At 51.8% G+C, this 18,404-nt stretch overlaps 9 protein-coding genes across 9 annotated transcripts; 6 read left to right on the plus strand and 3 right to left on the minus strand.

Moving 5' to 3' along the window:
- Nucleotides 1–625: 625 nt before the first annotated feature.
- BO72DRAFT_393449 (Mn(2+) transporter ATX2) lies at nucleotides 626–1,957 on the minus strand (the record flags this gene model as incomplete). The annotated part of the gene is made up of 3 exons (XM_040941941.1): nucleotides 626–806; nucleotides 863–1,825; nucleotides 1,908–1,957. 3 exons carry the CDS (start codon nucleotides 1,955–1,957, stop codon nucleotides 626–628), a joined length of 1,194 nt encoding a protein of 397 aa, XP_040794839.1.
- Nucleotides 1,958–2,624: 667 nt separating this feature from the next.
- On the minus strand, nucleotides 2,625–2,978 carry BO72DRAFT_393456 (uncharacterized protein; the record flags this gene model as incomplete). The annotated part of the gene is made up of 1 exon (XM_040941942.1): nucleotides 2,625–2,978. A coding segment is annotated over one exon (354 nt), but the record flags the coding sequence as incomplete, so codon positions are not given.
- A 726-nt stretch (nucleotides 2,979–3,704) lies between these two features.
- Nucleotides 3,705–5,818, plus strand: hat1 (histone acetyltransferase catalytic subunit HAT1). Its single transcript, XM_040950489.1, has 4 exons — nucleotides 3,705–3,963; nucleotides 4,035–4,313; nucleotides 4,411–4,675; nucleotides 4,744–5,818. Exons 1-4 carry the CDS (start codon nucleotides 3,945–3,947, stop codon nucleotides 5,696–5,698), a joined length of 1,518 nt encoding a protein of 505 aa, XP_040794841.1. The 5' UTR covers nucleotides 3,705–3,944; the 3' UTR covers nucleotides 5,699–5,818.
- On the minus strand, nucleotides 5,779–6,946 carry BO72DRAFT_49754 (uncharacterized protein). Its single transcript, XM_040948697.1, has 2 exons — nucleotides 6,637–6,946; nucleotides 5,779–6,572 (listed from the first exon to the last, which is right to left on the minus strand). The coding sequence occupies exons 1-2, from the start codon at nucleotides 6,779–6,781 to the stop codon at nucleotides 5,860–5,862; spliced, it is 858 nt and encodes a 285-aa protein (XP_040794842.1). The 5' UTR covers nucleotides 6,782–6,946; the 3' UTR covers nucleotides 5,779–5,859.
- Nucleotides 6,947–7,126: 180 nt separating this feature from the next.
- Nucleotides 7,127–8,021, plus strand: BO72DRAFT_418390 (U6 snRNA-associated Sm-like protein LSm4). Its single transcript, XM_040942631.1, has 3 exons — nucleotides 7,127–7,308; nucleotides 7,373–7,564; nucleotides 7,649–8,021. Exons 1-3 carry the CDS (start codon nucleotides 7,306–7,308, stop codon nucleotides 7,811–7,813), a joined length of 360 nt encoding a protein of 119 aa, XP_040794843.1. The 5' UTR covers nucleotides 7,127–7,305; the 3' UTR covers nucleotides 7,814–8,021.
- A 214-nt stretch (nucleotides 8,022–8,235) lies between these two features.
- Nucleotides 8,236–10,515, plus strand: BO72DRAFT_443275 (pentatricopeptide repeat protein; the record flags this gene model as incomplete). The annotated part of the gene is made up of 2 exons (XM_040943549.1): nucleotides 8,236–8,850; nucleotides 8,933–10,515. 2 exons carry the CDS (start codon nucleotides 8,236–8,238, stop codon nucleotides 10,418–10,420), a joined length of 2,103 nt encoding a protein of 700 aa, XP_040794844.1. The 3' UTR covers nucleotides 10,421–10,515.
- Nucleotides 10,516–13,689: 3,174 nt separating this feature from the next.
- Nucleotides 13,690–14,583, plus strand: BO72DRAFT_49789 (uncharacterized protein). The gene is made up of 3 exons (XM_040948730.1): nucleotides 13,690–13,836; nucleotides 13,897–14,031; nucleotides 14,083–14,583. Exons 2-3 carry the CDS (start codon nucleotides 13,985–13,987, stop codon nucleotides 14,513–14,515), a joined length of 480 nt encoding a protein of 159 aa, XP_040794845.1. The 5' UTR covers nucleotides 13,690–13,836; nucleotides 13,897–13,984; the 3' UTR covers nucleotides 14,516–14,583.
- Nucleotides 14,475–15,373, plus strand: BO72DRAFT_49819 (uncharacterized protein). The gene has a single exon (XM_040948751.1). The coding sequence runs from the start codon at nucleotides 14,673–14,675 to the stop codon at nucleotides 15,105–15,107; it is 435 nt and encodes a 144-aa protein (XP_040794846.1). The 5' UTR covers nucleotides 14,475–14,672; the 3' UTR covers nucleotides 15,108–15,373.
- Nucleotides 15,374–15,417: 44 nt separating this feature from the next.
- On the plus strand, nucleotides 15,418–18,100 carry BO72DRAFT_454206 (putative phosphatidylinositol-3,4,5-trisphosphate 3-phosphatase). Its single transcript, XM_040946169.1, has 3 exons — nucleotides 15,418–15,837; nucleotides 15,929–16,013; nucleotides 16,086–18,100. The coding sequence occupies exons 1-3, from the start codon at nucleotides 15,835–15,837 to the stop codon at nucleotides 17,735–17,737; spliced, it is 1,740 nt and encodes a 579-aa protein (XP_040794847.1). The 5' UTR covers nucleotides 15,418–15,834; the 3' UTR covers nucleotides 17,738–18,100.
- Nucleotides 18,101–18,404: the final 304 nt, after the last annotated feature.

Below are 18,404 nucleotides of genomic sequence, written 5' to 3' on the forward strand. Positions count from 1 at the left end.
CCCCCGGCGCGCGCGCAGAGAATGCGACCTAGGAGCGCTAGTTGTCGGAATAAAGGGCGCCTGACCAGAGATATGGTTCTTCCGAGTCCCTGGATGGGAGTCGGCAGGATCTGTCCGACAACCGTGGAATCGGGGCAAATCCAAGACGATTTCAAGCTTGCCGTCGTTATGCGGGGAAAGGAGTGATCGTGGTTCCCGTTTTCCGGGGACCCCCTCCTTTTCCCCTCCATAGTTCCTGGGTCAATCTACATACGTAATCATGACTGGTACTACCAGCTCATACATATGCAGGATGAATAACTTGAACTTGTCACAAAAAATGTATACAAAGTGAAGACTCCCCAATGCATGGTAAAAATAGGAAGCAGAAAATCGCAGCACCGTTTCTATCCCAAGATTTATATCACAAGCAGATTATAGCGTCAAACAAGCGTTTTAATCCTAGTCACGATGTGGTCTATAATACCAGTCCCCCTGAGAGCAACGGGAGGGGAAGTGTTGTTTCCGCAGCGACGTCCTTTGATGATTATGCACTCGTGGATCGATAAAGTCGAACAAGGGTAGAATCCAAAATAAGATTAGTCAACAAGGCGCAGAATGAACCGCCTCGTAACGACCTTTGAGACTAGTGAGCATGGCCTAATTGCAGGAATAATGGCAAGATCATGCCAACGACAGAAGCAATAAGATCTCTCATGGATTTGTCGTGCTTCGCTGGGAGATCCCGAGGATCACCATACCCATTTGCGGGAGATTCACGGGAGGTGTTGGGACTATTTTCTTGCATCGTATGCATGGCGACATATCTGCAGAACAGTTAAGTTTTTGATCTTGAGCGGGGCGCGTCTAAGGGAGAGCTCACAAGAAGGTACCAGCAGAGAACAGCAGCAGTACACCTGTCCTCCAACGCGTACTCATTTCGTCGCCGCTAGAGCCCGAACCCATGACTTGCACAAATAAGAAAGTCATCAAAGCTCCCAAGGGGGCTGCCAGACTAAAAACCAACAAATGAGCTCTGGCGGTGCGACTAGAGAGCCCCTGCTTGAGCAGCACAGAAGTGAGACCGAAGGAAGCCGGGGCCTTATGTACCATGATCGCAAGGAATATGATAAAGCTGAGTCCGGAGTCGGAACTAGAGGCACCCAGGGCGATTCCATCAGCGGCAGCATGGATGACGAGTCCGGTAGTCGTGGCGAAGCTGTGACTACTTTTGGGGACATTTCCAGCATCCAGGAGACCTCCTTCCCGCGACGGGGATGAATTCCGTCGCAACCCCGATCCCAGGTTGTCCAGTGATATGTGGTAGGGGGTTCTCTCCTGTTTGCTCGGCGACGCTAAAACAGGGAGCTTGTCAATAAGGTACATCAGTATGAAGCCACTGATGAGCGCGATTCCAATCCATGCGTGAGGCGAGCTCTCTTCCTCATGAGCTTCGTGTTCGGTGTCGCCTGATGTCTCTTCTTTCCGTTCATGTATCTGGTTTTGTTCATCGCGGGTGACACGTAGCGTAGGTGTAGTCGGCACGCTGTCAAAGTCCGGCGGGGGCACCTCCGCTGCATCTCCAAAACTCAAAATATCTCTCGGCTCGTAGATTTTGACTGCCGGCGATTTATGGATTGGCCAATTGACGGCTGTCGATGTCGACCGGGTGCTGATACCATTGCGGACGGCAGGCGAGCTCGCGCTATACAGGGTCTCCACCCCTTCTGGGATAATGACGATCAAGGATGTTCCAACCAATACTCCCATACCAATGGAGGATATTAGCCTCAGCTGGGAAGGGGAGAGTGTAAATGCAAGTGGTAATGAGCCCACAACAAAAGATCTGCCGGAGTCGAAGAGAAGCGGTTAGCGAGGGAGTTGTTTGTGACAGTGGACGATGCCTTCATTGAACGATGGATCCTCACGTAATTGCCATCACAATGCTCAGGGCGAGCAGAGTGAAAAGTCCCTCCATTGTTTCTTCGCCGGTCTAGAAGGTTTCAATCATGATGCCAATTGCGAAAATAATGTACTCGGCACGCCCCTGATCCTACGTCGGTGGCGCTGCGATGTGCGTAGACGCCTGACAACAAATTGTGCAGAACGTGGGGGGACAATGAGGATAATGAGGGAAGAAGAGGACAAGGTCCGAAAGAGCGGAGGGCTTTAGAAGTGTCTATCCAAGGCGGTCGGAGTAGACGAGAACTGAAAACGTGGCGGAGGTGGACAGCTCTGGGTTAGGCCTAGTCTAAGTCTTAAGTCGACGGAGTTGATTATTGCGATCCGCTGCCGCAGTGGGCAAGTGGACAAAAGTTCAACAATAGAAACCTACGGGCTAGGAACAACGCCCGGGCCCAGTCAAGCGACACGGGAAGACCCACCGCTCAGGGATGGAATGACGGAATTGGAGACACCCATTTTACATGCAGTGAGTGCACTAATTATTTGTACTCAGTATAGGCATACGGATCATAGATACAATCCTTTCCCAATCCTCATAAAGTCGCGCGTTCAGTGAGCTTTATTTCTGCCTTGCATACGCGATTGACTTGGGAGAACCATTCATTCCACTCGGGCCCTGCTTCGCCTCAAGCATCAATTTGGTTCATCTCATATCTCCTGCATGATTTCACCGAGTGTGCTTAGAAGAAGGCTCCAATGCCACCTTCTCCATCTCTTTGTTGGTAGTTCTCGAAGATATTGTTCCCAGCCCATCTCAGGGTAGACCAAGACTGGCCACCAAGATTGTATCGAGATCCTCCGCATCGACGACAGATTCTTGCCCCTCTCAGTAACACAAATACTAACCGCTTGTCCCAAAAGTCCGGCGTTTCGTTTCGAGTAACCACTGGCCGATGTCTTGAACCAGGTACAGAGAAACACGCACGCGCGAACTCAACAAGCTTGGGCAGAGTCTTGAGGGTAAGAATAGTTCTTAGCAACGGCATAATATGGGCTAGATTGAAGGGGTGAGCCACCAACAAACGAGTTCTATCTCACATCTTGAGTCATTAAGCGGACGCGGCGATACCCAACATACTGGTTTTCAAGTGGGCAAAAGCTGGAGCCCAGAGGCTCTGTTCAACTCGAGACCCTGCAGTAATTACTCCTGCGCAATAGGGGCTGATATGCGCACACTCTTCAACATTGACTGGAGTTGCAAACATCTTTCGCAAATGAGCGACTCTCCCGCATATGTCGCAGCCCTGTCATCAGCGGTAAGGTGGTCAGCCGCGAGTGGGTGCTAACTCAAATATCTAGAAGGTGTCTCCGTCATACAATTTCAGAAACGAGCATTATGTCAAGCGTGTTGCTGATTGTATTATTACGAGAAAGATGCAGAGCTGCCGTAGATATACCAATAGTTCCAAGGCCTTGTAATGCGATTTGCTGAGGATTGTGAAGCGAAGACACTATTTTCGATAATCCTTGGATCAATCTTTCGTTATAATCTCATGGCTCATGTATTCTGTCAGTAGTCAGACCAACCATGAGGATGCAGACTGCTGATGAAGCAGCTTTCAGATGGTTTTCGCCAGCGCGATGGCATACATTGTAGTGCAAAAGTAGGAGCCGAGGTTATGCATGGTCAAGATGTAGAACATGGTGCTCATATGATTGGAAGGTACAGATTGCAACGAGGACATCAATCCCAGCACGTTGCACCACTTGATACACGAAGGTTTTCTTCACCTGTACAGCTGCCCCATAATCATTGTAATGACAAAAGTAATCCTCATTTACTTCTTCAGCACAGCAGCCGAGCTCACTCTGGCCCTCGACGCGCTAAACCAGAAACGGTTATACCCAGCTCCGCCGCGCAACGCGATCGATTCGGGCAACACGCGCCGCCTTCAAATGCAATTAATGAGAGAACGAGAGAGCCTACCGTAGCCTTCTTTCACCCATCTTCTTGAGCTCATCGCTTCCTCAAACCTTTTCTCAACTACGTGTCTGGTATCATGGCAAGCGACGGCGACTGTAATGAAGGCCCCTTCTCCCCTCTCCCTCTGCCACCCACTCTACTGACCACAAAAAACCCGCCTCTACAGGGACTTGCGACGCCAATGACGCCCTCCACCTGTCTTTAGTCCAACCTTCCGAAGATGCGAGACTCAAGACTCTCTCCGACTTCCAACCTCAATTCACATACCCTATCTTCGGCGATGAAGAGCAGATTTTCGGCTACAAGGGCCTGATTATCCGCATGCGATTCGCCGCCCACGACCTCCGCCCGCATATTCACATATCCTACGACGAGAAGTTCAAGCCCGTGGGGGACATCGCCGCCGTCGATCTACTGAAGACTCTGAAGCCATGGATTCCTGAAGGTAAAGTGAAATGCCATATCTCTGCCCCCTCCGGCATCTGCCGGATTCGTGGGCGTCATAGCTCTTTTGTCCTAACTTCAACTGTGTGGTTTCCCAGAGGCTTTCGTTGTACTCCCGGATTATGAGAAGGCTATCGTGGAGGACAAGGACGCCAAGGATTTTGTACCTCCAGGCAAACTAGTTCACAGCTACGTCACCCGACAGAGAACATATGAGGTCTGGGCAGGGTCTTTAGCCGATCCGGAGGTGCGACGACTGTTGGATCGCGCGCAAGTCTTTGTTTCACTCTTCATCGAAGCTGGAACGCCCATTGTCACGGATGATCCCGAATGGACGCTGGAAAGATGGACGGTCTACTTTGTGTACGTTTTTATTACCATCTTCATAACTGGTCCCCAGCATTCGCTTCTCATGCTAACAACGCTTTCAGCTATGAGAAGGTCAAGCCGCCAGTGCCCACTGCTTCACAGTATTCCGTTGTCGGATATGCGACAACGTATCGTTGGTGGTATTACCAGAGAGACAAGACACAAAAGCCCGCCGTCCGAGATAGCCCTTTCCCTCCGGCTGAGGCGATCAGACCCGCTCAGCTTCCGTCGCGTTTGCGAATCGCTCAATTCCTCATACTTCCTCCTCATCAAGGCTCGGGCCACGGTATTCATCTGTACACGACTATCCACAGTGCCTGCATTAGCGACCCAACGATTTCCGAATTGACCGTTGAGGACCCGAATGAAGCCTTTGATGCCCTTCGCGATACCGCCGACTACCACATCCTTCGCCCAGAATTCCAGAAGCACAAGCTGAACATCAATCCAGACCCTTATGGAGTACCGGCGAAGAAGCCCCGCCCTCGGCGCGTGCCCACATCCGCCCTGATTCCGACCAAGCTGCTCTCAGAGATCCGCTCCTCGTTCAAAATCGACTCCACTCAATTCGCTCATATTTCGGAAATGTATCTCTTGGGTCAGATCCCTCTTAAGAAGCGACTAGCTGGCGGAAGCAACATGGCCCGACTTCTGATCAAGAAGCACAATGCGGATGACCCCGATGATCGGCGGTACTACTGGTGGCGCATGCTCACCAAACAGCGTCTCTACAAACGCTCTCGGGACCTCTTGATCCAATTGGATCTGAGCGACCGCATCGAAAAGCTGGAGGAGACGGTCACCAATGTTGAGGAAGGTTATGAAGCGCTACTCAAAGCATTCAACGCGCGCGAAGAGGAGCTGAAAGCCAGAGAAGAAGAGCTGGGTGACGACGTCTTGGATGAGTCGGGTGAAGGCTCCAGGGTACAGCGCAATAAGCGAAAACTCACGGTGGAAGATGACGAGGACGACGAGGAGGAGGAGGAGGACTCGCCTGTCAAGCGACCGAAGGCGTAGACAGCGTAGCGTTCGCGCACGACTGGTCCTTGATCGGTGAACCCGTGACCAGTTCAATGTACTAATAAGCTTTATGATCTCTCCAGAACCATTTCTGCAATGAGCCATGGCCGAATATATGATCTCTCATTCCGTACTACTGTAGGTGCATCATGTGCAGATCATGATCTGTAGCTAGGTGGAGGGGCCGAATCTAGCGTGTCCACTGATTTCACCGTCTTAGAGGACCCAGGCCCATGGCTCACTCGACTACTCGTCGCAGTAAACGTGATGGTCGATAATCCGACAGTCGACGTAGCGAGCGTCTCCGAGGACATGCGGCGCTTACCATGCAGGCTTGGTATCTGATCACCATCTGGTCGGATCAGATCCTGCTGCGTTGCGCTCTGGATGTTCTCCGCCCCGATCAATTTCCCGACGCATGCAAGTGTCTGTCTTAAGTTCTGCAGTTCATCTTGCATGGCTCCGGGCAGAGAAGCCGCGTCCGAGCCCACCTGCATTCGACCGGGCTCTTCCGGCGGCATGTCTATGACGAAGAGTTCATTCTCGGGTTCCGGAGCTGGCGAATCAGCAGTAGGCTTCCTCTCCCACCAGCGATGCCATCGGAGCCGTCGTGCGGCAGCCTTGTAGGCCCGGCGAGCTTTCCTCTCTTCGCGCTGCGCTGCTCGGTCGACCCGGCGGCGTTGACAGTACATCGTGTTCAGACAGATCCGGTAGACCACGGCGCATACAGCAAGAAGGCAGGCGAGCACGACGAGCTTCGTGATGGACACCTGCTGCTTGTACTCGGAGATCTTCCTGAGCAAGCCGCAGCTCCGGTCGGAGTCTTCGGCCAGACATAGCGACCGAGCCATCTTGGTCGCGGCTGCATTGTCTACTACATGGGACATTTAGAATCCTGTCATGAGTGGCTGCTGGTACGGTGTGAAACTACTGACTGAGACGCGTTGGGAAGGAGTGGTCGATGCTATGGTGAGCAACAGGAGCCCCCTCGACTGTATAGTCGGTGATGAGGGTAAACATCATGAATGCTGACCATCGGGATACGGAGCCCAGAGTGGAGATGCGACGCCTGTCACTCATGATGTATATAGTTGAGTCCGAGAAAAACACTTTGGTTATATCTTCAATATATGAGGCTGTGTGAGAAATAATAAGCTATCCCATTGGTAATCTCAGGGAGCATAAGCATTACAGTTGAAGAGAAAAGCGCATCCTTCGAATTGATTGTATTTGGGGGGAACAACAGACTAAATACGGCCGGACACAGACAATGGAACTAAGCCAGGGTCACTGGACTCTTAAGGAGATATGAGGGCTGGCCGGCCAATCGCGGGGCCATGTTTTTCCGGATTGGCCCGGGGCTGCGATCACCGCCACAGCATGGAAGCTCATGCGGAGCCTCTTCCAGCCCGCGCTCATTACCACATCTTAACCGTGATTCTTGCTTCAATATTCACATTGCGATCTTTGATTCCCACCATTTCCACACTCAAATCTAATCTGCCGGTCTCAGACATTTACAGACCATCGATTGAGCGCTTGCGCAAACGCGTACCACTCCACTTATCAAGTCAATATCCTACCTTGCTGAACAGTCTCCAGAGATGGTAAACCACTCCAGCCGCAATTGATCCTCTCTGTACTTTTTAACTCTGCTGACTCCGTGAATAGTTGCCTCTAGGTCTCCTGACGGCCGCGCAGGGCCACCCCATGCTCGTCGAACTTAAGAACGGCGAGACGCTCAATGGACATCTCGCCAACTGCGACAACTGGATGAACCTCATACTCAAGGAAGTTGTCCAGACGAGTCCCGAGGGAGACAAGTTCTTCCGCCTACCGGAAGTCTACGTCAGAGGAAACAATGTGAGTGCACCCACGGAAGGAGCCAAGCAGTGGCTCGGTTCCCCCGAGTCTTCAACATCTGACCGTTTCCCCTCTTTCTCATAGATCAAATACCTACGCATCCCCGAAGAGATTGTGGAAATGGTGAAGGAACAACAGCAGAACCAGCCGCAGAACCGGAACCGTGGCCCACGCGAAGGTGGTCGAGGCGACAGAGGCCGTGGTGGTGGTCGGGGTCGTGGCCGCGGTCGGGGTCGGGGCGGCAACTAGAGATCTGATCCTAATTCCTTTTGTTTTTTTCACGAAAAGAATGAGAAGAGAGACATGAAAGATACCCCGGGGATTGAAAGTTGTTGTTAAAGCAGGTAGCTATCGCTAGGAGGAAGTCCGTTTGGCGGTTGACAGTCGAGCATGGCCTTGGCGTATCTGGTTGTATTTGTCAAATGGGAATTGCGCCGTCTGGGCGCTTCTGCTTCTTATTCAATTCTTTTCTGGTTCTGAGATTCAGGTTGTCTCAAAGTAATACATACCGAGTAGCAAAAAGTGAAGGCGTTGCTTCGTCCTGGTCTATCGCCATCCTTTATCATCATCCCCCATAATAATGCCCGATTAGCATTGGGATCACGTGCACTCCCGTAATTTGTTTCTCGATCTCGAGATGTCGACTGCGAACGCCTCTCCAAGCGCTCGCAATGCCACGAACGAATCTTGTTCTGGACGGACTGTGGTTTTGCCTGTGTCCATCGTTCAATTTCAATACCCTCCATAGGGCCAGAACTGCTCTACAAGGAGCCCGGCGGTTTTCTAGCCGAAATAATTCATCATTCGGTCCCCAACCGAATACACCAATTCGACAATACCTCAACAAACAACATCCCGACTCAAATGCCCCGAAGAAACATTTAGGCGATGGGGAAATACCTCGCTCAATCCCCGACCAAGCAACCTCTCAGCAGCATGGGGATGGTCATGACCAACAAGGAAGCGCAAGACGCTCAATAGACCTATCAACGACATATGCCGCCGATGACGCCCCAGAAACTCTCGCGGGGATAAAGACCCAGAGCTTGGAAACCAGGCTGCAGGAGCTCACATCCCATAACCCCCGGATCCAAAGTGCCACGCAGATACTGCGTATTCTCGTCCGTGACCGCCAGATACCCCCGCAGACGCGGCACTACAGAGCTCTCGTCCTCGCCCATTCCGATGCGATGCGCGGGTCAACAGATACGGTCCGCAGTTTACTAGCGGAGATGGAGGATAATGGGATACCGGCGGACTCGGGTACGCTGCACGCTGCTCTCCAGGTATGTACCGGCCAAATCCCCCACAAATCCAAGCAGGCCCCGTCTTGAATTCTGCGCTGACAGTCTTTGGTTTTGCGCTTAGGTATCTGCTGTCCACCCCGACTACATGCTGCGCCAAGACATAATACGCACACTTCGAGAACGATGGCTCCCGCTGAGTCCGATGGGGTGGCACTACGTGGTGGCTGGGCTGCTTCGAGAACACCAATTCGAATTGGCTCTGGATCATATCGATCAGATGAAGCGGAAGGGGGTGGGAATCGAGAGCTGGCTGTTCAACATGCTCGTCTACTATCTCTGTGAATACCAAGAGTTCGACGAGGTGCTCCGGTTGATGCGCTCTCGGACGGATCAACACCTCGACATGACACCCGAGCTGTGCCTGTATGTCTTGGATGTGGCCAGCGAGGCTTCTCACTACGAGACTACCCGGTTTATCTGGAGGGGCATGGTGGAGCTGCAGTACCTGCAACCTCCGCACGAGATTTGCAGCAAGGTCTTGGCGGCTGCGGCGCGCACTGGAGACGTCGCCCTCGGGACATCTGTGATCCGCTTCCTTGTCGAGTCGGACATCCCCGTCACTCTTTCGGACTACGAAAGTATGGTGGAAGCCTATGTGGTGTCTGGGGACCTCTACGCCGGGTTTGAGGTTCTCTGCAAGATGCACAAAGCCGGCATCGCGCTGGAACGAAGCTCCACGCGGGCCGTGCTCGATTACATGATCCGGAAAGACACGGTCCCCCATGACGCGTGGGCCATGCTCAAGAAACTCAAAGCCGCGAATTTTGAGGTGCCCCTCGGCTGCGCCGCGGCGATCTTGGAGTTGTGCGAGCATGAGGCCCTCCACGATCCGTTCGCAGTCGAAGACGGTGTCGCGCTGTACAACGAACTGTACGATCTCTGCTCGGAGAAGGCCGACGTTTCCGTCTTCAACATGCTCATCAGCATGTGCCGCCGTGCAAGGGACAGTGACGCCGGCATGTTCGTGGTGCACGAGATGGCAGCGCTGGGCGTCGTCCCCGATGGGACCACCTTCGAGCACCTGACGATGATGTGTCTGGACGCGGACAATTTTGAGTCCGGGTATATGTACTTTCAGGACCTGCTGAACCGGGGATTCGATCCGAGCGCGGAGACCCGCGCCGCCATTCGGGAAGTCTGCTCTCACTCCCGGGATCCGTACGCGGTCCAGTTGAGACGCCATCCCCGGATCCAGGATGGCTCTGTCCAGTGCCTGGTGGATGAGCTAAACGCTGCCCATGAGTATGGTGGTGGTGAGCGACAGCTGAGCCAAGAGACCGCCGACGACGTGCCCTGGCGGGACTCCCCCAGATATCCCACCCTGACGTGGCGACCCTCCTTTGTCCGAGCGACCTGGTCGAAGAAGTCGAAGGAACTGTGGAAAAATGCGCGGCGGCAAGCGTCGAAGGAGGCGCGCAAGAGGAAGAGGAGGCAGCTGGCCATCCAGCGCGCACAGGAGGAGGAAGGCTGGATGGACTACGAGCCGGGCGGTCTTATTCCCGAGGACCAGCTGATACGCAGCAAAGGAGAGGATCCAAAGTTGGATTGAGTCTGGTCAACTGTAACCCGACACAAGAGATGATCTTGACAATCACACCATGTACAGTACATCTAAATATACATGCTATAAATGCACGAAAATGGAGCAGAGAGGGAGGGGGGCTAAATCCCTGGCCCCCTTGGACCATGACATCAGTCATTTCCGATTTCCGAGGAATTGAACCACCTTGAAGCCTGTTGTATAATTAATGACCGTCACAACTTAGTCTTCCAGATGACGGCCAAAAGAGGCTTGCTGGAGTAGTTCACGCGAGTAAGTGAAGTACCGGCAAGATTGCGAACGTTATTCGGGAAATGAACTTAGGACTCTCGAGTTCACTCCTGTGGTCGTGGTCTGCACCGCGCTGACGGTGTTCGCGTCTAGGATAATCGCGTTTTTGCCCTAAGAAGCCAAGGATGGACCCGGTGGATTATACCTACACTAAGCAACTTGCTGCCGCTTGCGCTTGTACTATGGTGCGTGAATTACAGCAAGATATTCATCTACCCTTTGACGAAAAGGGGGAAGTAAGAGCACAATCGAAATCATGGATGGTCGGGCTTGGAGGCTTTGGTTTACTACTTGGTCATTGAGATAGAGGGTAATAACATTCCATTGCTCTATTATTTACTCCCGTTCTTGGGTCATGCTCATAAGAAGTTCATTATTCCTTGACGCCATCCCAAGCATCTCAAGGAGGATGGTTGTATCTTATCCACGATATGGTATCTGAGACACAATACGGGTAGGTACGATGCGCACTGCATATTTCATTTTCCTCCGAGTACCCTTTCGCCTGGGGTGGCCAAGCCACATGGGAAAGTTTATATCTGTCGTTCTGAGACATCATTGATAAGCTAATAAGCTTGTTGATTTCTCTCGATGACATTGAATGCCGTTTTACTTAGGGGCTTGGGGGACTGACTGAAAAAAGGTACCCTGTTCCGATCCATGTTTTCCCTAGACCCACTGGATCAGCCAAGATAGCACGCACAGTGAGATTTCGATCTTGGGCAAATTCGGTGAGAGCATGTATCGCATCGCCACGGATTGCCAGAAGCGGAGTGCACATTGGATTCGCATCCCTGGCATTGGAGGGACGTTAGGTCGGGTGTCTTTCATGCCAAGGGCAGAATCAGGCTTGTTCATGATTCTCTCTCTGGGACTCGAGGTTTTTTTGCCATTGTTGCTGGCATAAACTGGTGTCGATCGTCTACCTCTCTTAGTAAAGTAACAGACCCGGTCTTGCTGAGCCCAATCCGAGTTCAGACCCGGCAATGCAGCAAAGGTTATGATCTGCCATAACCCGTGCCTCTTAGGCATTTGCAGCCTTGCGAAGAGCAATAGCTCAATGGCCATTAGCATTTGCAGAGACTTCAAGCCAGGAGATAATGCTAGCTGTGATCATAAGACTTTGTGCTGTGGCAAGGCAGGATTTACTGGTGGAAGGTGGGAAGGCTTGTTGTGAGTATGGGGGGTTAGGAGGTGTGACGTTCCATGCCAGTAACAACAGATGCATCGGTCTGCTGTCATTTCAGGACACCTCGGCTCGTGTGATGATTTCGCGCGCTGCCTGCGCTGGCAATACGGCATTGTAGTAGATTTTGTGAAGATGGGGCTCGAATAGATCGGAACGCAACCATTCCTTTAACTCGTCTGCACCTTTCACAGTCTGCAAAGCCTCTGCCATTCTGGGTCCATCTTCGCCGCTTCGAAACTTGAAACCCAGATGATGCTTGCCGGTCCAATTTCTGCAGTAGTCCGTTTGGGCTTGCTGAGTTGCGCATGATGGATTGCGCGCCACATAGAAGGCTTGCTATTCGTGCTCTAGTCTTATTGCTATTCAGTTGCCGATGTTGATATTGTGAGCGCTTGTCCGTATGCCATTCTCTCTGCGTCTGCCAGAAGGTTATGTTTTGCTGGCTCGCAACCATCCCGAAATCAAATCACATTTTCACGGGCTATGGCTCTATACTGCAGATATAAGGAATAGAGCGCAGAGGAGGGAGGGGTGTTCGGTCTTGTACCTTCAATGGCTTCGCAATGACACTGATTCGCCTGATAAGCCCACAGGCCCCGCGTCACAACGGTCCTCCGTGCGACTCCCGGACCAAAGTGGTAATGCTGATGTCCTGGACGAGATCCGGTCCGAGTGTGAGCACCAGCTGAAAACGAGAACACGAGTACGACGATTCGAATGAATAATCAATTCGATTGATGATGATGATGATGTTAAAATTAAGTAGATACACTCCGAGGGGGATGCTCTCAAGAGAGCCGTTGGATCTCCACGATGTGTCATTGTTCTTTGTGTGGCCTTGTGTGGCACTATGTCAGAAGTTATCCCAATAGGGGTCATCGTAGCAGCGGCATAAGAGGCTTCATGTTGAGAATAGGGCGAGGATTAGAGCCGCAAAAGAAGGCTTTTCGTTGCCTTTACTCACAGAGAATCGGAACTGCCGATGAGTGAAGCAGAACGGCCCTGGAAAGCTTAAGCATACTGCTGTTCCGGTCGTGACCGAGGTTGGTCCAACGGAGATTGTGCAAGAAGAAGATCGTTCTTTGTGCCTTCAAAAATGTTAATCAACCACGAGTCATCTATGAATTGGTTCAAAGTAAAGGGTCTTGTCAGTCCAGCTACTCGAAGAGAGTATAGACGTGTAAGGGAGATGGAGGATAGTGTGGTCCTTATGTCAGGCGTAAGAGTTGTCGAGAAGAGAGTTGAGAGGAGATGGTCTGGGGCCATTTTGAGTTATGTAATTACCCCAGGACGTCAGATTCAAGGAGACCCTCTATGATAAAGTGATTCACTATTCTAGATGAGCGTAAATTCACATCACCTCGAAGCGTACAGTTGTATCATTCATGTAAGTAAGGATTCAATCTTGAGAGTTCTATGGGGTGTCACATTCCAGCATTGGCAAGCCATTCCAAAGAGTGAAATTTGATATGTAGAACTACCACATACTGTAGTATAAGGTATCTAGTATTCACTCGATACGCAGGATGAGATAATTAGCTGATGATGGATCGGAGATGTGAATAGCAGCAAGCAAGAAGCTATTTGAAACGAGCCAATCTATACTAGACCCCAACCCCTTAGTTATCGATCAAGTTGTCTAAACATAGAAATTAAGCCTGGTACTCCGGATATGGAGTAGCTGAGAGACGTTCCAAGAGGATTAGGAACAGGTTTAGGAGCGAAAGAACAGGAAGATTGGGGAAGTTCCCCGAGGCCGAAGAATTAAGCTTGCATGTGAGACGGCGGGCGTCGCATGGTCAAACCTCCGGTGATTAATGCGCCCGGAGTTCCCGCTGGGACCACCCGTTTGATGGTTTGATGTCTTTGCCGTCTCTCCGTACTCCGTACTTACTGTGTACAGAGTGAATAGTTAGTTAAACAATCCTAACAAGTTATTGTTGTGGTAGGTTGGTCGAAATCCTATAATATTGGGTGCCTCTTGGCTAACTACATTAGGGCTCAGTGGTTTGTATCATGTAACTTACAGTGCAGGATGACTATAATCACAGTACCTTATTCAGAAGGGTTTACATCCACACTGGGACGAAAACATGGTCGAATCTTCCTCCAGCTTGTTAAGCACAAACTTTCTCTCACCGTCAGTTGTGTAACCATGGTCTGTCACACACTAAACGCCTCATAGATCAAGTCGTTCCTCCCTGTTCTTCGATGCAGGTGGGCAACCAAAGGGATCTTCGCTCAAATTCCGCGCGATCAGCCACCCTCGGGCCAATGAGTTGTCCCTGTTGCCAGTGGTTCGTTTCACCTACTCTCGCTTCGCTCCACTGTTGGGGTCGAAATGCTCTCCCGCTGCATCAGGATTGCTTTTACAGCTTCTAAGAAAAGAAAAACATCGGCTCCAGACGGAGGCGAGGGGTCTCTCCATCAGTCTCCGTTCCTCCTCCCTGCTGGTGCCAACGCTGCTGCCGTCGCTACAGCAGAACCGGGGTTATATCAAGTCGCCGTTGCTGCTCGCTACATTCTTCTTTCTCCTCCCCTTTCTTCATCACGATTTCATCCATCTTCTCATTTCCTCCTCTGCCTATCTTCATACTTGCTCAGCACTTACTGGTAATACTTAATTTCTATTGAAGTTGGTGCTTGTCTCTTGCTTGTCAAACATATCAACCCACCCCACCTGTATACATATATACTTCGTGGTCGCCAGGCGCAAGGACTCAATTAAAACCCGATCTGATCAAACCTAATTCATCCGATCTACTTTCTACTCCCACCATCATGCAGCTCACCACCTTGTTCGGTCTTGCTCTCTCCACCCTGAGCCTTACCTCTGCCTCGCCTATCTCCTATCCCAGTCGCCGTGACAGCGCGGCGTTGACCTGGCACGTTTCCAACTTCACCACCGGCTGCTCGCCGGGAGGCTGCGTCTACAACTTCAACATCCTCGGTGTGGCAACCAAGAACACGCCTGGCTTCAATACTACCTGCTCTGGTACGACCACGGATAGCAGCTCCGACGACCTCGTCTCCTGCCAGAACCCTTTGATCAAGTCCCGCGTCAAAGCCGAGCCGTATCCGCTGTGGAATGTCCGGGCTGAACATGAATGGATCCTCCCTGGCGATGCCGAGTTCTTTGCTTTCGGAGAGACTAATGTCACCTCCTCGACACCGCGGTTTACAATCCCCGTTACCGAGGAGTATGGAGTCGCCTAAAGAAGTAGGAGATGAGCCAATCTCCCCGCCCTGCCTGGTGTTTGCTGAAGATGATATTACCCTCCGGAGGGTAATTCGACGGAGGTGTGGGATACGAACTGTTTTTGTATCATATGATTATCATGTCTATTTTTTTCTTTTTCTTTGTTGTGTATTGTTGATAGTTATGGGATAGGGGTTGTTTACCTAATAATGTCTGGTTACATGATGGGCAAAAAGTGGCTAATGCAGGACACAATTTTATGACCAACCGAATGAAAAAGCATTCAAGTTACTTCATACTCAGTAATTCCCATGCTTATGGATATTGTCTAGACTCGGGTGGGCAATTGACTGGTTGCATTGACCGAATGCCAGTTGATGAGGGGCGAATGGAGGGAAGTCATCCGGTGACATCATCGCCGTCAACATCTGCAATCACCCGTTGCTCTCCTTCCTTCCTCATCTCCTCCACACCGAAAATTGCACAGCTGTGGCGATCATTATTGCTTGGACTAGGTGGATGGAACCCGTCATCATTCGCGAATATCTCCATCTCTCCTGGGTCCCCAGAAATTGGAGATCATCACCGGGTTGAAGCCCGTGCGTGCTTTACCTCACGCATCATTAATTATCTGCGCTGCCAATGACCAGGCCAGAGACGCGCATGTCCTCTTTATATCACCAGAGATAGATCTCTGAGCCGGACCCTTCCTTTGCAGCACGTAAGAATTTCCCTTAGAATCTCATGGTACGTCTCAGCTTGGATTGAGCTTCCTTCTCCCTCCCCCACCCCTGGCATGCCAATACGGGACCTGACATGACATAATTTCCCGGCGCAGGCGTCGATCCTACGACAGATTGTCGCTGGTCCTAGACAGCAGCATCCCGAAGCAGGCTTGGATCTCTGCTACGTGACGGACAACTGTATGCTATATCTGGACTCCCCTGAAATCTCATCGCCGCACTAATGGCCAACTCCTTCTCTCCGCACCGCAGTGATCGCGACCTCCGGTCCTTCTTCCAACTACCCGCAACGCGCATACAGAAACCCCCTTGACGAACTGGTCAAGTACCTCGACTCCAAGCACGGCAGCGACTGGTGCATCTGGGAATTCCGTGCGGAGGGCACAGGATACCCCGATTCTGAAGTATATGGCCGGATCCATCATTACCCGTGGCCGGACCACCACCCGCCCCCGTTTGCTCTCCTCCCCGCCATCACGGGGAGCATGCGCAACTACATCCACCGACTGGATGATCCCGAGTCCGCAAACAAACTAAAAAGTGACAAGCCCGACAGGGTTGCCGTCGTTCATTGCAAGGCGGGCAAGGGCCGCAGTGGGACCGTCGCCTGCAGCTACCTAATCAGCCAGGAGGGATGGAAGGCGGAGGACGCACTGCAGCGGTTCACGGAGCGCCGCATGAGGGTCGGGTTCGGTGCCGGTGTCAGCATACCGAGCCAACTGCGCTGGGTGGGGTATGTGGATCGGTGGTCGAATCAGCTGGAAAAGAAGTACATTGAACGACCGGTTGAAATCCTCGAGGTACATGTCTGGGGCCTCCGAGATGGGGTCAAGGTCGCCGTGGAGGGTTATGTCGACCAGGGGAAGAGGATCAAGCGGTTCCACCGATTCCATAAAACCGAGCGCACGGTCGTAGACGACGTGAATGTGATCCTTCCCGAAAGCAAGAATGAAAACGCACACCCGCTGCAGCAGAAGGGGAACAGCAGCAATAACAGCAGCGGCGGTAGCCCCGAAGAGTCATCAAGATCATCCCCGACAGGCAGTTCTACCCCCGAAAATCCGGCCTCCTCGGTCACGGCCGATTCCGCGACACCGACAACAACAACATCTTCATCAACTGGTTCAACGTCAGCCAAACCCCAGAACAACCCTATCAAGCACATCTCCAACGCTATCTTCCGGCCTCGGCAACCCATCATCATACCCACATCGGACGTCAACATTGACTTCGAACGCCGCAGCAAGGCCGCCTACACGGGCTGGGCGATGGTCACCTCGATCGCCCACGTCTGGTTCAACGCCTACTTCGAGGGCGGCCATGAGCACGACTCCGGGTTATTTTCAAGCGAGTGGGACGCATTGGACGGTATCAAGGGTACCACCCGCAAGGGCGTCAAGGCCCTCGACCGCGTCAAAGTCGTCTGGCGCTACGCCTCCTCCCAGCACCACGGTAGTGGTGCGAGGAGTAGCATCGACCATACGACCAACGGAGCCACAAGCGCGGACGAAGGCCAACCCATCACCGAGCCCAAACCCGGGGAGCTAGCCCCCGAAACCCAGCCCTCGGACTGGCACATTCATGCGACCGACTCCGATCAACAGGAGAATCTGGACCCCGCGGAAGGTGGTGGTGGTGCTCCGAGGAACCTGAGTTCCTCTTCTTCCTCCAAAAAAGACCACGGCCACCATAAACACAAGCACGGACACAAATCCTCGACGGCGTCCGACCATTCCATCGCCGCGGAGCTGACGGCCACAGCTGCAGCGTCGATCCAGGACTGGGGCAAACATCTTGGATTACGCAAGCAGACGGACGAGAGTAAGGATGTCAGCCTGGCGGGGAGCGAGGATGAGGTGAGAGAGTCCGGAGAAGGAGAGTTGAAGAAGACGACGAAGACGTGAAGATAAATGTAGATTTCTTCATCTTCTTTCCTGTGATTTGGAAGCTAACACGACTCACATGTATCGGGAACCGGCTCTTGGTCGTTATCGTTTCCTAGCGTTGTATTTGCTTTTCTGTGTTTTCTCTGGGGAAATTAGAAGTAAGTATACGGATAAAAAGGTGCTTTACCCTTCCTATACCCCGTGTTTGGTTTTACTTCTTCTGTTCATTCTGTCTCCTGTACATACAGACACACTGCGTGTTCCATAATTCGGTTCGTATATTGAAAGCTTGGTGAAATCAACCGCCCCTCCCCCCGGCGTCTAGCTTGTGTACATACACAGCAAGAACAAAGATCCGAATATGGAAGAAGGATATCTAAGCTAGATTACAATGCAGCTTATGTACTGTACACGTACAGATCCAAAAGATAGTCTGCCTGGCAAAGGGAATCAAGAAATAAATCGCGAGGTAAATAAGAAATCAAGAACAAGTGTGCTTGGTACTTAGCAGTATATGCAACTCCTACCCTACTGTACCGTGACAATAAACAACCCATTATCCCTGAGTGATGCGCGAACTCCAAGCTTGAACGCCTGTTGTAAGGGGGGGGGTCTTTCCCTTATCATTTATGATGACGACATCATACACCAAAGAAAGTGATTTGGTTGATGCTCTGGGGGGGGG

Source organism: Aspergillus fijiensis (assembly GCF_003184825.1).
Source record: "Aspergillus fijiensis CBS 313.89 unplaced genomic scaffold BO72scaffold_134, whole genome shotgun sequence".
Lineage (NCBI taxonomy): Eukaryota > Fungi > Ascomycota > Eurotiomycetes > Eurotiales > Aspergillaceae > Aspergillus > Aspergillus fijiensis.

Coding starts and splice junctions, on each gene's coding strand:
- BO72DRAFT_49754 (XM_040948697.1), bottom strand. CDS start 6,781: ATGAGTGACAGGCGTCGCATCTCCACTCTGGGCTCCGTATCCCGATGG. Junction 6,573..6,636: donor CTCCTTCCCAACGCGTCTCA/GTCAGTAGTTTC, acceptor CCCATGTAGTAG/ACAATGCAGCCGCGACCAAG.
- BO72DRAFT_418390 (XM_040942631.1), top strand. Junction 7,565..7,648: donor TCTACGTCAGAGGAAACAAT/GTGAGTGCACCC, acceptor TCTTTCTCATAG/ATCAAATACCTACGCATCCC.
- BO72DRAFT_49789 (XM_040948730.1), top strand. CDS start 13,985: ATGGTCGAATCTTCCTCCAGCTTGTTAAGCACAAACTTTCTCTCACC. Junction 14,032..14,082: donor AGCACAAACTTTCTCTCACC/GTCAGTTGTGTA, acceptor TCATAGATCAAG/TCGTTCCTCCCTGTTCTTCG.
- BO72DRAFT_49819 (XM_040948751.1), top strand. CDS start 14,673: ATGCAGCTCACCACCTTGTTCGGTCTTGCTCTCTCCACCCTGAGCCTT.
- hat1 (XM_040950489.1), top strand. Junction 4,314..4,410: donor GAAGCCATGGATTCCTGAAG/GTAAAGTGAAAT, acceptor GTGGTTTCCCAG/AGGCTTTCGTTGTACTCCCG. Junction 4,676..4,743: donor AGATGGACGGTCTACTTTGT/GTACGTTTTTAT, acceptor CAACGCTTTCAG/CTATGAGAAGGTCAAGCCGC.
- BO72DRAFT_454206 (XM_040946169.1), top strand. Junction 16,014..16,085: donor CTGCTACGTGACGGACAACT/GTATGCTATATC, acceptor TCCGCACCGCAG/TGATCGCGACCTCCGGTCCT.